The following is a 16,765-nucleotide window of genomic DNA, read 5'->3' as shown; positions in this document are numbered from 1 at the left end:
CACAAAATATTTTAATTTAAACACAATTAAAATCTGTCAAAAGGTTAAAATATCAAAAAATACCAAATTAAATAAGGACCTTCCCTAGACTAAGAGCTTTGAGTCATTTGATTTGTTTACATTTGGCATAAAATACACCAGAAAAGTAAAAAAACCGCAAAACTATATGTGAGCCTGTTGTATATTTTTAGGGTTTATGAACCCAGAGAATATACCAATAGACTGGTATGACATGCAATGTTATCAGCTCCATCATGAAGTTTGGAATGATACTCAAAAAATTAAAACAGACAGATGGGGGGATTTGGTTAGATACCCACTAGTCAGAAAAGACTTTTTCATGCTTCATCAGGCTTTGAAAAAATGGCCTAAAAAGGTATCCAATCTTCACTGCCACTGGAGAATTTAAGAATAAATTTAATGTAATTTTTTCAGGCATGAATTAAGTATGAAAAAATGAATAGGCATGTTTATCCTGCCTATTCCCCCCCTTTTGCAGAATCCTTTGAGAACCCTATTCTACTATTTAAATGATAAAATATTTCTATTCATAAAACATTCCAGCCTCTTATTACAGTTGATCTTTCAATGCTTATGTTACAGAATTATAGCAGAAGAAAAACAATTTACGCTTTCCTTTCTATCAGTCATATATAGAGGAGGAAAATGTGTTAATTCAGATATTACGGGCAGCACAAAGGGTTTCTGTGGGTAGCTCAGTAGCAAAATGAAGATGTGGACCCACAACACTGGAGCAGGCTGCCTGGTTGAGGCAGGGAGCTGGTCCTGCTTCCAGCAGGGACATGAACCAGGTAAGCTTGGAGATCCTGTCCAACTTGTGCAATTCTGCCAGTTTGCACTGGAGATCAGGGTGGCATTTTCAGGATACCTACAGATCTGGATGTACTTTTTTGGAGTGTGCTAAGGAGCATATTGTCACAGCTGCCTGGGTGAGCATGGTTCTTCTTGTGCCTAAAGGTGGTGCTGGACTGATGCAGAGACTGGAACTGTCTTACACAGCATGGCTCCAGGTCTGTGTGTACGCTCAACAGTCCTCCCAGGTACTACATTTTGTGAGCAGATCTCTGGACCTGCCCTGCAAGATTGCTTGTTCTTGCTAGTACAGAAAGCAAGAAGCATCCTGTGCAAAATGAACTAGAATTTCCGTAGGAGAAAATTGCTTTGCCTTAAGAATTCTTGTGTTCCAGCACTTTAATTCCTTTCAAAATCAGGCCCAAGATTACCATGCTTATTAAACTGTTGCCTGCTCATTTTGTTCAATATTGGTCACAAGACAATTTGATTCATGAGTTCCAGGATCAGCATCACCACGGTATATAGCATTTTCAAAACTGGCTGTAAATGTTTGTCGATCACGTCTTTTCTTATAGAAGAAATAGACTATAAGGCCAGTTCCTGTCAGCAGAAGGAAGATCAGTATAACAACAATCCCACCTAAACTATTTGCTGATGAAACAGCAGCTTCATGTTTTGATGCTGTGAAAGACAAAACAGAATAATTACTACAAATGTCCAGAGACTGCTATTGCATACAACAAACATCTTCCTAAGTAAACGGAGTGAACTGCAAAAGTTCACTTAACGACCATAACAACAGTTAAAACTGATGCATGTTCTGGATGGACAATGCAAAATTGGGCTCAATCTCTTCTATGTTCCTTTTAAAAGGAGCATTATATTGCACTACAGTATACCATTTGTAAAGAAAGAAAAAAATATTGCAATAAGACATCCAGTTTGAGAGAAGACCTGTTCTTTTACACAGACTTAAAATAAAATCATCTGTGACAGTTAAGTGGGTATTTAAATGAAACTTTTCTGAAGGCAATTTTACTTGTAAATAATAGGTGCCTATGAACTTACTGAAATTTCAGTTTAATGGGCTTATAAGAAACCAACTTACCCTTATTGACCAGTGAATCATGGGTTGGCTCAACTTCAGTAACTTTAAAATTAAAATATAAATATATATTACACACAGTTTGCAAGCAACCATTCAAAGACTAAATACATACTGCATACATAATTTTTACTTTGTGTTCCTATCAAATTTTAAATAACTGCAGAATCATAGAATGGTTTGGGTTGGAAGGGACCTTAAAGATCACCTAGTTCCAACCCCCCTACCATGGGCAGGGACACCTTCCACTTCACCAGGTTGCTCAAAGCCCCATCCAGCCTGGCCTTGAATGCTTCCAGTGATGGGGCATCCATAACTACTTTGGGCAACCTTTTCCAGTGCCTCACCGCCCTCACGGTAAAGAATTTCTTCCTAGTACCTAACCTAAGTCTACCCTCTTTCAGTTTAAAACCATTACCCCTCATCCTATCACTACACTGTCTGATAAAAAGTCCCTCTCCATCTTTCCTATAGGCACTGTAAGTACTGGAAAGCTGCAATAAGCCGCAGAACATTTTCTTCTCTAGGCTAAACAACTCCAACTCTCCCAACCTGTCCTCCTAGGAGAAGTGTCACAGCCTGCTGAGCATCTTTGTAGCCCTCCAGTGGGCCCACTTGAGTAGGTCCATGTCTTATGCTGGGGGCCCTGGAGCTGAACACAGTACATGGACATGAAAAATACATGAAAACATTATCCCTGACCATTCAAGCTGAATCCATCAAACATTCTTGTTAAAAATATTTGGAGAAAAAACAAAACAAAACACCAAAACAAAACTGTTTTCTCACTATTAATTGACTTGAACACTTTTTTTGGTAGTGGAGACAGATGTTCAAAGTTTTTACTCTTCCACAGTGTAAGGCTTGACACTGAAAAACTGGATTTTTTTTACACTTTCAAAAATGAAAAGCACATTTGTACTTGGCATTTAAGCTGTTGCTGTTAGGCAACTTCCTTTTCCTCTCTCCATGGCTTAGGGAGTATGATTCAGTTAATTGCTTGCAGGACTGGCTGGCTGGGCCCTACAAAGTTCACGGATGACTCCATTGCCAACCTGCCAACATGTGGAGATCCACAAGCAGGAGACTCAGCTGGTTCCACATTGCAGCGGGTCTGTTTGCCAATGGCAAACCTGGCCTATTTCGTATTGTTTCCCAGTTGATGTGGGCAAACACAGGCTGAATCCATACATACATGGTGACTTGCTCTAGCTGCATGTGTGCAGATTTACATCCTTCATGCTTTATGCAACACTGCTATGCATGCAAGGGGGACTCACCTCAGCCTGTAACACAGTCAGATTTTGCATGAGTTGACATCCAAAACGTCATAAGGCCACAAGCAACCATTAAAAATGAAATGTACTATGCTGTCTTGGCATGTCTCCCTACGTCTGTGTCAGCTCACTCTCACTTGCCACTTTCTTCTTGGTCATCCAGCAGATCCCAGCACACTTCACCGGTACAGACCCCACTGGCAGCACCTCCTTCCTTTCTGCAGGAGTTCAGTGACTTTGTCCTCCTGCCCCTCAGCTTAGCTATCAAGAGAGTGCCTTTCTTCTCACCATTAGTCACCTATTCATCATCTACTGCCCCTTGCAATCTGACCGTTAATGACTATGAATTTTCTTTGCACTCTCAACAGGTGATGTGTTCTCCCCTGCCTTGGGGTATGAAAGATGCCAAGACATCAACGCTTTTAAATGAAAGGAGGAAACGGCAGCTCAGGTTCTTCTCCAGCATTATTTCTTATTGCCTTGAACAGAAATTACTCTTGGCTTTGATGCACATGCATCAGCGTTGGTGCATAAAACATACCTAGTGCATAAGCAGTATGGCGTGATGTATATTAACCACTACTGCTAAAATAACCCAGTGCACAGAAATTCAAAACTTACTTTTGGGGATTTTGCAAATAAAATTCTGGTCAACGGAGCAGTAATAGTTCCTCCAGGTTCCACTTGAGACATCCATGTCAACACAGTGTTCGTCAAAAATTACTGTAGGCTCTCCTTTCTCCCAGTTGACAAATTCTACTGCGCTTCTGTCTGTCCATAGCCATTCCCCTAAAATCAAAAGTATTACCTAGTGAGGGACTGAAGTGGGGGATCATTTCTAGTCTACCAGGCACAACAACATCAGACATGGAGTATATTCGTTGATTAAAATAACATCAAGGAGGACTTATTTGTCACTGGTTTAACAGCCAGAGATACTCAGACAGGAGTGTTCCAAATGTAGATGCTCACAGACAAAGTGAACTCCCTTAGCCTTCAGGGCCATGGCTGCCAGTGATGTAGGAAAGACATGCCCAGGCTGCCCAAGCACTTTTAGCTGAAGCCTGTGCCCAGGACTGGAGCCTTAAGAAAAGCAGAGCACCTGTGCAAGCCAAGCTCTGCAGTTCAAGGATCCACGTTGCTTGGGAGGTTTTTTTTATGAGTGTATCCAAGATCAGTGAATAGCTGCTTTATTAGAGCTGTACTAATCAATTATCTTTGCAGACTGAATAAGCTCTCCTTCTGTAATAATAACTCTCTGCTCATCTCCTGCTGAGGCTCATCAAGTAGGAATAATTGCTGTCTCTGCTCCCTCAGCATGTGCTTTCATGGCAGCATATCCTGATATAACTCACAACTGCCTCAGTGCCACCTCCTCTGTCCCCCTGACTGCAGCTGCACTTTCTTCTTGCCTCTGCTTGCACTGCATCTAGCTGTGTGGCAGCATGGTGGGCCAGGTCAGGAATAAATCTCTGCTTTTGTACTGTTAGCTTTCAGCTAGATCAGATGAACCTGGCCCACCATGGGACAAGGTACCTGCCATTGATGGTGGTGAGAGACAGGGACCTGGGCAGCCGTACCCAAGGCCACTTGCTGCAGCCCAGCCCAGACTCATTCTGGAGATGTACCCTCAAAGTCTGCCATGAGAAACAGGCTTCAGAATTACAGTAATATAGAAAACAGGATCAAATGTGCAATTAAGAAACAAAAAGCTGAAATATTGTTGGGTGAAATTAAAAAGTTCTAAAAAACCAAAAATTATGAAACCCCCCTGAAATTTAGATTAAGAAGTGTTGCTAGGCAGCTTATATGAGCGGCTATCTTCTGTGTTGTTTGGAAAAAAATTTCAATTTAAGGCTGCCTCAGCTTTTAATTGCAAGACAACATTTTTCTTAAAAGACTAACATTGGTTAAATGTTAGGCAATTTGAATTAAAAAAAGCAAAAGGAAACATTTTAATCAACTAACGCAGTGCTAAGCTAGAACCATTTACAGACCAAAATATGCTCTAATTACAGTAAAGAAACAAAATGCGTAGACTTCTTGGTGGTTTACATTTTAAGTATTTTAGCAGAAAAGCTATTAAACATTTAACAGTTGATTACTTTCTCATTTATTTAATATTTAGTATATTAACATTAGTATTTCATATGTTAGTGTTATTTAGTATTCTTTCTGTTTATTTAGTATTTATTTTCATCTCAGTATGCATTGTGAAATAATTACCATCAATATTTTTGAACAATCCTATCCAAAACTTTCTGAAGTCACTTGCAATTGGAGACAAATAAAGTAAGAGAAAGTTCATTTCAGCTGAATCTTCTATGGAAACCAGAGAAGCACCTAAAAATATCAATTAAATATTACATATAATATCAGCAACATTTTACATTAGAAATTAATTAGCTCAGTAAACAATCGTGGCATGTTTTGTGATCAGTTTTTTCATATAGTAGAAGAGCTTGATAACAAATTTAAATTAGCTGTTGCTTGTAATTGATATACATATACACACGCACATCTATGTATAACCTCTTAGTTCTGGATTAAAAAACCAAACACACAAACAACCTGTAAAATATCATAATAAAAACCCCCAACACTTACCCATTTGAATACACGTCATGGAAGCATCAGGCCAGCTTTCCTCAGTATCAGTGTGAACATAGTAGCAATGACCACGGAAGGGAATCCAAGACCTACCACGCTTCGGTTCAGGACACTTTCCAGGAAGCTGTGGTGGTTCACTGGGAATTAACTCTATTAAGACACACAGGTTTTAGTAGGGTCTTAAAAACTAAGGGAAATGTACTCCCGCACCACCCCATCAGCTCTACCAATTTGACAGTGATTCCGGGAAAAGGTATATCCCATAGACTTAACTGATGATAAAAGATTGAACTAAACGTGGTAAATTAGTAATAAACCATACTGGTTGGAGCTGGTTCTCCAATCTGCTGAACAAGGCTTACGCCAGTCTAACTGCAATTGTTTTCAGCAAGGCAAGTTCTACTTAAAATTTGTGAAATAGAGTGAGTCAATATACGTAAAGGATCTCGACACCACCACCAACACAAGCCAGTGGCATGTTTCCAGCCAGTTCGTAGCAAGATTGGTCAGAGAAGCTGTTTGTACCTGCCCTTGTACATACATCCTAAGCTATGTAAAAGTGCAATTAGTAGCCTATCGCATCGCCTAACTCAAGCCAAAGTAGAGCTTAGATGAATATAAAATTTGCTGTGAAGTATCGTGCAGAGATCATAAAAGAACTATTGCATGTGTCATGAAACATTGCAGTTGTCTTTATCATGTGCATGTGTTGACTGGCCTTGTGGAATTAAATGTCTGAAAATCATTCAAGACAGACTGGATCTGGAAGTTCTTCCTTGATAAACGCAATAGTTTATCACAAGGCATACACCATCTATCACAACATTTGCATATGCAGAAAAGATAAATTCAGATAAGCCGTTAATTGAAATTCCAGCATCCCAAATCACATTTTTCCCATTCACAGCTTACCATCAGATTGTTTACAGAGAGATAAAAATGTTTCGTTGCAAGGTGCTGTCTTCCAAAAACCATCCAAATCTAAGTAGACACAAGCTGTGTTCTTATTTGGTTCTCCACTTGCCCAGTTATGATACCTGCTCCTCCTTCTATCTGACCATATGTAATGTCCACGGCTCTAAAAGCAAATGACAATAAGGATTATGTCACATAACAGAATTAGATTGAAAGAACATTAAGACATTGAAAGAAGACTTGAAGGTATATAAAAATTATGAAAAATCATGGTTGTTCACACAAAATTGATTTGTCCTCTCTCATGAACACATAACAGGCTGGTCCAGACTTCCACTCCCCACAGCAGTTAGGACATTTGGTCCTACAGATGTTTATTTAGTATGCAACCTATGTTATCGAATTCACACCATCCATCTCATATGTAGATGGAGATTGTAACTAGAGGAGTCCACATATACACACAGATCAAATACAGATCCTCTAACCCAGGGTTCTCTCTATATATAGAAAGCAAATAGAAGAAGCAGAAGTTCCACTGGATAGAGGAATACTGATGATGTTTTTCATGAGGCATGCACCGCAGACCTCAGCTACCCCTGCTAACAGGGCTTGTGGTGGTAAGTTTTTAGTTCTTGCAAGGACCAGCTACTGGAGACAAGCTAAGCATGCATTTTTTCAGCGGATTTCACCACTATTTGCAGAGCATGAGCAACGTTAGTCACATCTGTGGCTTCTGTCACCCCATACTGTGCAGCCTAGCCCCTTCTTCCTGCAATCTTTGGAGCCAAGCTCCCATCCATTTTTTTGTGCCAGCTCCTTTCCTGTCCTTTTTTCCTTTGAAGTCCTTGGCCATGTTTCATTCCGGATTCCTGTCTCACCCTGGTTTCCCAATGCCTGCTCTCACTGAAGTGCATCTCCCGTTCCTCTCACCTCAGTACCTATGCCTGCTCAGTCCTGTGTCTCACCGAGCTCCGGCTCTGCCTCTCTCCTCTTGATTCCCTCAGAACTCTGCTTCCACAAACACCCCATTACATCATCTTTCTTCATGTTCTTTTTACATGCCTCTAATAGGTGTTTCCCCTTCCAGTCCTTTCCACTGTTTGTTGACTGAGTTTGTTGGCAGCTTTCCCCAAGGCCCTGGCTTCAGCTCCAAAAGCAGCCGAAGGTGTCCCAGTTGCCAGAGGTCTGCCCCCGGCCCTGCGCTGCACTCTGCCGTTTCCCCTATTGCCTGGCACAAGCACTTGTAGTGCTGGGCTGTGAATTAACACAAAGCGTGCAATAACCTCAAGAAGAAATAAGTGGGTTTAACCCCAGTTTTTCCCATGGTGTCTCTACAATGTGCCTTAAGAAATGGCAGTGCTCCCCGACACCGGTGTGTGGTAGACCGTGGCGTAGGAAGTGGAAACTCCATAGCCACTTGTACCGCTGAAACCGCTGCCGACGGCGCTACATCCTTGGTGCCCTTTGAAATGCAGGCTGGGGCAGATCTCACTCACATTATGGCCAAACAGTTTGATGTGTAAAACCCCTGAAGCGGAGGGAACTCGGGTACCTCAGCAAGGTTTTGATGCCTGCCACACATTCAAGGGTCTCACCAGGAGCACTCACATGGGAGCAGGCAGCACCCACAGTAGTGGATCCTGTCAACCTCTGAGCAAGATCTGTGCTGATCTAGGGTAGCATTAGGATTGTCACAAGCATTTGATGGACTCACCATGTCACTGTTTAGGCCAATCCATGCAGGCTCCCCGTGCTTTAATATTTGCAGCCACAGGTAAGATTCAGCATAAGGATCCAAAACGCTGGCAAGTTCTGCGAACTGCTCTCTGCAGTTTGTCTGTGCCGCTTCCCAGGTCATTTTGCGGTTGATGACTGCATAGCTGTCATTACCATAACTGTTAAAGCCAAATATCGGAACCATGGGTTCGGAGTTCTGCAGTTTGGGGTCTGTAAAGAGCAAACAAACAAAAGGGAAAATCAAACACTTTATATTGGCTAGACATGTAACACTGAGAGAAGATCTAGTGTACTGGAGTAGTCAAGCAATTAAGAGAGGCTGGAATAACAAAGATGTGTCGCAACTATAACTGCAGCGATGAAAGCCATGTTTTCGTATTCTTTGACAAAATTTTCAATTCTTGTCAGAATAACCTTTTAGCATAATTAGCTGTATCACCTCCAGGAACATGCCTTGTAAGCTCTAGACCTTCCCAAAGCATACTGTAACGATGTAGGGCATTGAAGGGAACAATTCCTCCACTTTTTCCATTATATATTAGCATTCGTTGTGTTTCTGACAAGGAACAGGGTGCAGTAAGAACACCATGAGCAAGCAGAGGGATACAATGGCTGCTGATGTAAGACTGTAGCCCGAGTAAGACTGAGTAAGTGAGACTGAGAAAGACTGTAAAGGAAATCAGGCAGGGCAGTTTTTCAAAATAAATTTGCAGTGCTTTTCAGTATGACAGTATTATTTCATTTTGAAGAATTTAGCTATGCAAAGAAAGACAAAGTACTGTCCTCTCTGTCCCACCTGATCACCAAAAATAGCGAAATACATTATGATTGATGATTTATTCTTTTTTTTTTTAATTTACTGGTCTAGTTCTCAAAATAGGAAAGCTTAAGTGTTTTTCTCCAAAAAATAAAATGTGTGCTCATTTTGTTGAAATGGTCAGTAGTGCATGTGATACTGTCAGATTAATTTCAGTTAACATAGGGTTAATGTGGGAAAATCACTTTTAAGACCAGTTTGACATAACCACAATTAATCTGCTGTACTAGGAAGTGGTGAAAGAAAACTCACCAGAATTTTTCTGGCATATGTAGCTTTTGCTTGTTTTACATTCTTCATCTTTCCATTTCCCTGCCTGTTCAATAGGGTTCTTCATCATAAAGACACAGTCGTCCTATAGGGTAAATGAGATTGACAAGAAAAAGATATGGATAGATAGGAAACATTCCTACTCCTCCTGGGTATACAGACTAGCTTATCACACACAAGCACACACAGATGAATAATACAAAGGTCATACACGTAAACACACACAGGCAGTGGTCAGGAGCCATGATATGACAGCAAGCATTTACAACTCAGCCTTAGGAAGGTTTGCACTTGGATGATGGGGGGGGTTGCAAAGCACAGCACAGAGGCAGGAAGAAGTGTTTTGGACTACTGGTACGTATATAATCCCTGTGCACTCACTTATATGCATGTGTGTGTGCCAGTAGACGTGCGCCTGCTAGCTCTGGCCCGCAGGACATTTCAGCTCCGTTGCTGTTTTCCTGGAGGCTATGAGGAAGCTCCCCTCAGCACTGGTGCTCGTCTGCATTGCTGCAGTCCTCCTCCTGCCCCAGTGTGGTACTTGGAACCAAAGTTGTCACCGCAGTGCGGTAATGCAGAGGGAGCGATCAGACTCAGCCTTTTGTGGGGGACACCTCCCAAACCCTTTGCACTGTGGGTTGGGCTTTTTACCTTCCTCCTTCTCCTCCCACATCGTGAGCAGCTGCTGCTTGGCTTTCTGCAGCAGGAGGCAGTGGCTCTCCCCACTTCATATCAGCACAGCCTCTTGCAACTTCCAACACCCTCCAGGGGCATTAGCCCAGGTCTTGGTTGCAAGTGAAGTTGTATCTGGAGGAATTTGTGTAGGGAAGTGGGCACAGCCTTCTACAGAAAGTGTATGCATTTGTGAGATGGGGAAGTCCTAGAGAGCCCAAACCCCAGCTCTAGGCAGCAGGGGTTAGACCTTGCAGAACTTTTTCCCATTTTAAATAAACTCAAACAATTCTGTTATGAAAAAAGAGAGAAACTTGGTAAAGCTAGCACAGCAGGACAGAAACAGTACTAATGTAGAATACTAGGAGCAGTATTCTACATTAGCCATTTTACAATTATTGAAAAACAGTCATGTTTGTCTTGCATTTAAACACAAAACGATATAGCAGTGCTGAAAGTTTCAAAGCATGCAGAAGAGATCTTTCAGAAGGAAGACTAGTGGGGGAGAAGATAAAAATGGGAAAGGAGTCTCCTTCCCAGTCTCCTTTTGAGGATTTTGTTCAATCCATTTATCTGAATAAGTTCAGTCTAAATAAATATAAATATATGCAGTCATCTGAGTATTTTCTCCAAGTCTAAATAACATTCACTGTATCCCAAAATTACGCAGTTACTGCTCTACTGTGGTTTACTTGAATCTCCTCATCAGTCACGGTAAAGTGAGGGAAATTGCTCAGTTGTCTGAGTTTTGCATAACGCTTCCAAACCTGTGCTGGATTCATAAAGAACCATACAAAATCTCCACATGATTACTCTGCTTTTAAAAAGCAATGACATTACTAAAAATCTTCATAATGAAACCTTACAGAAAATATGGTTGTAACTACATATTTTTTATCCATCTACCAAAGTTATAATGTTTAAGTGATAAACAGAAATTAATGTTTACCTTACTATAATAACTTCGGGAACCTTTTGCCCAATTTGTATAGTAAACTGGGCTTCCATCTGTCCATAAGTATGTGTGCTCCTGATTTATGTCGTTCAGTCCAATCCAAGCATCAGTTGCAGCATTTTTCAGGAGGGACATGAGGAAAGCTGAAGAATAAAGAAAAAATGTACAAGCAGGGAAATTGAATGCACCATTCCCATACAGCACAGACTTTAGAGTGCCTGGAACTGGGATGATGAGTTTAGGGTTTCTCTTTATTAATAAGGTGATAATCTTATGATAAAAATAAAAAGAATAGTCATTTGATGTTAAAGTCAGAAAAAGTATTTACAAACTCAAAGATGTGCAATTTTTTAAAAAAATGGGAATATCTTTGTACACTTCAGTGTTTTTCATCATCTGAGCTAACAGGGAAAATGTTTTAATGGTGTTACAGAAATTAACATGAGTATGCTAAACCCTGGCACATTAAATGAGTCTACAGGCTGTGCGCTCCCTTTTCTTCTTTGGTAACTTCTTTGTTAGCCAGACCTAATAACCTCATTTCTAAGCAGGCATAACACAAATAAAACTACTTAATAACCAAGTATGTATGTACTGGGATCTCAGCTTTTTGGAAGGCCAGATTATGCTTCCCTCAGCTCCTGCCTAGACTGACTTCCCACTAAAAGAATGTCCTTCTGCTGTGGAAAAAAGTATGAACCACAAGCACTGGTAGAGTGAGCCAGGAGATGGTCCATGTGCAGCCCTCAGGACCTGAGGCATTACATTTCCTAAGCAAACATGAGGCCTCACAAAAAACCCTGTAACATGCTGAGCAGCAAGACCAGCAGGCTGAGCAGAGCAAGGGGAACGGGGAAGCTGGGACTCCAGCATTACAGCCTTCTACTGCCTGAGGATGTGTCCTCCACTGACACCCACAACATTTGGCTCAGCAGCTGGTGATTTGCACAGTGATTTGTTTGGGACATTACTCTCTTTGTGTGCTATTTTTAGATGTACACCTAAAAAAAAATAAAATATGGACATTTTATTATTTGACAAGCCCCTAATACAAAATCTTAATATTTGAACGGCATTCATTCCTTTGTACATCCTATATTAACTCAAAGCTATGATTTTAGAAGTTAATCAAGACACTAAAACCAATGCAAGCATTTTTGCAAAAGTGCAATTTCACATTCAACAGAACTTTGTATGAATACGGCATAAATAACAGCATATATTGCAGAACCTATAACACCTGATTTAATCTGTTTATCAGGAATTACTTAATATCTCATCCAGTATCAAAACATTAGTACTTTATACCTTGGATTTCCTTTTTGGATATAGTAGCCAGGTTTCCTCCAAAATTAATACAATTGTTCCTCGCAGCGTGCCATGTCAATGTATCATTTTCATTAAACCCAAATACTTTGAAACACTGGAAAAAGAGAAGTGTGACAAATATGTAACAGAATGGTGTTTTAATTTCTGGTGAAAGCACCTCTGTTTGTAACAAACAAGATAAAACAAGATATTTTAAGCAAAAAGGCAGAGTAGCTGGTTTAACAGCCCTTTCTTGCTTGTCTTTAGGTCTTTAAGAAAGAGAAGATCTATACTAGAAGACTAGTATAAATCCCGGTATTTCAGCACACACTTAGGAGAAGGAAAATGTCAGCCTAATGATTTCAGTAGAAATTATGTTAAAGCTTCTGGGCACACTTCTGAGGTGTGGCTTTGTGGGAGGAATGCCTAATGAGACCTCAGAAAACAAACAAGGATAAGATACGTTTTTGAAGCTGACCATCTCAGTTTCTGTTGCCTTATTTGTCAAACCAGGTTTGGTTCTCACAGGATAATCACAGAAAGAGAATGACTGTGACATTACAAAGAAAACCATGATTCACCATTTCTTGTAATCGGATCTGTGAGATTTAACCAAGTCGTCATTAGCTTTGTCATAACCAAGCAAATCAATGTGCTGATTAAAGCATGCAACTGGAAAGTTAATCAAGCAATTTGGGGAAAAAGTTGAGCAAAAGCGAGGTAGCTCCATCACCGTCAGAAGCAGTGTGTGAACGCTTCAAGAGGAGTCAAGGAAGGAGCCTTTGGAAGCTCCTCTTGCAGGAGATGAGGAAGAAAGAGACATTTTATCTTGAGAGAGGACCATGAATGGGAACAAACCCTGAGTTCATGACTCTTTCCCAGGACTGAGAGAGTGAAGGAAAGAGGAGGCCGCAGCCAGGGGATCTCAAACAAAGGAGCTCTATCAAACTGAAATCATATTTTGGTTTAGTGTGGTGCGCTGACCTTAGTTGGGTACCAGGTGCCCACCAAGCCTCTCTGTCACTCCCCTCCTCAACAGAACAGGGGGGAGAAAATAAGATGGAATAAAAAACCCCCTTGTGGGTCAAGATAGAGGCAGTTTAATGAAGCAATAGCAAAAGGCACGTGCATGGAAATGAAGGAAAACAGATGTTATTCTCTACTGCCCATCAGCAGGTAATGTTTGGCTACTTCCCGGAAAGCAGGGCTTCAGTACACATAGTGGTTGTTCCGGAAAACAAATCTCACGAATAATGACTTCCCCGCCCCGCCTTCTTCCTCCTTTCCTTTAGCTTTTGTATCTGAGCAGACATCATAAGGCACAGAATATCCAACCAGTCACTTTGGGCCAGCTGTCCTGGCTGTGTCCCTTCCCCAGATCTTGCCCACACCCAGCCTGATGGTGCTGGGGGTGAGGTGAAGGTTGGGGAGACAGCCTTGATGCTGTGCCAGCACTGCTCAGCAGCAGCCAAAGCACTGGTGTGTCACCACCACCTTTCTACCTACCAACACAAGCACAGCACTGTGAGGCTGCTGGGCGGCTCAGCCAGCCCCGACACATGACACACCGTAGCCAAAAGGAAGACAGACAGAGGTAGATAAAGAGATGTCATCAAGGCTTGTCTTCATTTCTAGCTGCGTTCTCAACAGTGTACACTGTTCTCTTACAGCTTTTATAGCTTCATTGATGACAATCTATAGATTTAAAATATATATATATATATACAGTCTCTTACCCTGAACTTTTGTCTTTTGAGAAGGCTAAGAGTAATCTTAACTAATAAAGTGCAGTGAAGGTTAAAATTGGATTATTTAAAAACCTTACCAGGTGTTTTAGTTATAGAAAAAAAACCTGATAAATTTGCTCAAGGGAAGGTTCCTTTGTGGCTTAAGAGCCAGTGCATAGTAAGCAAGGGACAAATGAATGTTATGACAACCTGGGACAGCCAAGTAAGCCCAACACAGTAAATGGGAACATACAACAGCTCCACACAAGGGAAATTGCTCAGCCACTCTTGGCAACACAAAACACTAGCAAAATTATAAGAGGAAGCTTTCTTCTTGTATGTCTCATGACCTCCCTTGTAACTGCTGTAATCTCAATAGAGGTTATAATTTTTATTTCAGGAATTTTATATTTATAGCCTTTAAATATACACAATCAGAACATATTTTGTGAAAACTGAAAACCCTGCTGCAACTGAAAAACTGAACCAAACATGGTTTTTATTCTGCTCTTTTTGAAACACAATATACCAACTTTTCATATTGCACCTTGTTATCAAAGAGGAGCCAGCCTTCTGAACAGCCACCCTTTGGTGGTGGTGAAGTGGGAGCTACAGCTGGACGAACAGTGTTGTTAAGCCTTTCACAGATGAATAACTCAACACTGCCACAGTTGAGATCGTTCCATGTACCTGAAAGCAAATTAGAATGAAAGAAAAATGAAATGCAACTGAGACTGGGATAAAAAGTGTCCTTTCCTGAAGCAGATCTATCCTAGGAAATAGAGCTGATTCCAATATTTGTATTTCTCTGCCCCAGAAATAGAGTAATTTTTACGTATGTTCCTTAGAAATACTCAGGTTTCCAGCAAAATTCAGAATATGAATATTTTTGCCTGAGAACAGAAATATTTCAATATTGCAAAATGATAGCATTGCCAAAAGGGAGTTTTAGGTTCAAATGCTTAGTTCACCTCTCTAAGACCTGTACGATCCCTAAGTTCACTCTCTCTGTATAAGGTACTTGGTCCTCGTTACCTGAGGTTCTTATAGTCTTCTGGGTATTATTCCCCCTGTGGGAATCTGATGTAAGGATATAACACTAACATCATCCTCCCCATTTTATGGGTCAGGAATGAATAAGAAAATGGCCTTCATTTCATCAGCTGTAGACAGCTACAAGGTAATCCCACCTTATGTTCAATGGAGATACTGTCATTATAACTCAGGGAAATTAAGGACATTATTAATCTTAAAGATCTCCAAAACCAGGACATAATATTTACTCCGCAAAAGTGTTCGCTTCCTTCCATTGACCTCTAACAGAGCCTAGGAAGATTACCTCAGCTATAGATTTTGAGACTAGAGATGCTTAAAAGTAGAAGAGAGTAACTACTCCGAAGAATAAGTGCTTGGCTAATGTAGGCACAATTACTTCCAACTCTCTCTATTGCAGGATATCTGTATTTATTTTAACTAAAATAGTGTGTAGCAGTGTTTAGTAATAATCAAAACCATGCCCAAGCCTTCAATTTTTAGGAACTGCAGAAATGATAACAGACAGCTGATGTCCTTGAGAGGTAGTCTTAAAATTGACAGATGTTAGAGGAAAACCAATACTGACTCTGTCTGCAGATAGTCTGATGCTTAACTGATTTGTTCATGTTGAAATTTTCTGACAAAGCTAGGAACCGAACTGCAGATGTAATCCAATGTGTTAGCTACATAGAGTTGAATTTTTTTAGAAGTGCATAAATGAAAGAAGAGGATATGATTTATGCTCTTTCCTATGCTTTTTAAACACTCTGTCAGGCACCAGCCTGCTCAGTATTATAACTCACCCAGCCTTGCACATGCAGCCCTCCCAAGCCTATGCCACACCATGCAGGCTGAATGTTGTTACAGCACACACCTGTTTGGGTATACATGACCACACAGTTCTCATCATTATTTGCAAAATTGGGTTCATTTGGAGCCCAGGCAACATAGTTCACTGGAGTTCCATCCATCCACCTGAAAGAAGTAATACAGGGCAATAATAATACTTTGTTGGATGAGTTAATATTTATTTGTAAAGGATGTATTAGAGCTTTGTATTTTAAGTTTCCTATAGCCTAGCTTACAAACACATGCTGTTCTCTGTTGAGAGAAAACCAAGACCATCCATTTGGAATTAGTAAAAAGTAACTTTGTATGTTTGGTCTGGACCAGATCTGAACTAACCGTCTCAACTGGTGGTCCCAGACTTTCTTGGTGTCTAAGCACTGACAGCCTGCAGGGAACACGCCAGCGCAGCACTGGAAGGACCTGGCTTTCTCTGAAGTACAGGAACAGAAACCTGAGCCTAATTTAGTAATTTCCTGGGTCCAAAACCAGTAATATGAGATCTTGCAGGGTAAGACAGAGCCCTGAACCACATACTGGGGACCAATTGGAACCATTTTGTTAAACAAAGGAAATCTTTAATATTATACTGCTATTGCTTTCAGGTGTACAACAATCATTTCCTAGTTTGGTGATTCACAAATATCTTTTAAAAAAATTTTTTTAAAGAGT

General features: G+C 40.7%; 1 protein-coding gene across 1 annotated transcript in view; it reads right to left on the bottom strand.

The window, feature by feature from the left end:
- Positions 1-363: 363 nt before the first annotated feature.
- Positions 364-16,765, bottom strand: part of LOC121086923 (macrophage mannose receptor 1-like) — a 33,014-nt gene continuing 16,612 nt past the window's right edge. Inside the window, exons 19-30 of the mRNA XM_040591378.1 lie at positions 16,122-16,222; positions 14,760-14,902; positions 12,486-12,600; positions 11,172-11,320; positions 9,533-9,635; positions 8,441-8,673; positions 6,721-6,886; positions 5,806-5,958; positions 5,425-5,541; positions 3,820-3,987; positions 1,925-1,966; positions 364-1,497 (exon numbers count right to left, since the gene is read on the bottom strand). Coding sequence (XP_040447312.1) covers positions 1,253-1,497; positions 1,925-1,966; positions 3,820-3,987; positions 5,425-5,541; positions 5,806-5,958; positions 6,721-6,886; positions 8,441-8,673; positions 9,533-9,635; positions 11,172-11,320; positions 12,486-12,600; positions 14,760-14,902; positions 16,122-16,222 — 1,735 coding nt within the window. The 3' untranslated portion in view covers positions 364-1,252. The remainder of the gene's footprint in view (positions 1,498-1,924; positions 1,967-3,819; positions 3,988-5,424; positions 5,542-5,805; positions 5,959-6,720; positions 6,887-8,440; positions 8,674-9,532; positions 9,636-11,171; positions 11,321-12,485; positions 12,601-14,759; positions 14,903-16,121; positions 16,223-16,765) is intronic.

The sequence above is a fragment of the Falco naumanni genome, chromosome 4 (assembly GCF_017639655.2).
Source record: "Falco naumanni isolate bFalNau1 chromosome 4, bFalNau1.pat, whole genome shotgun sequence".
NCBI lineage: Eukaryota > Metazoa > Chordata > Aves > Falconiformes > Falconidae > Falco > Falco naumanni.
The sequence above is the reverse complement of the archived record's forward strand: the minus strand, read 5'-3'. Positions and strand labels throughout refer to the sequence as shown.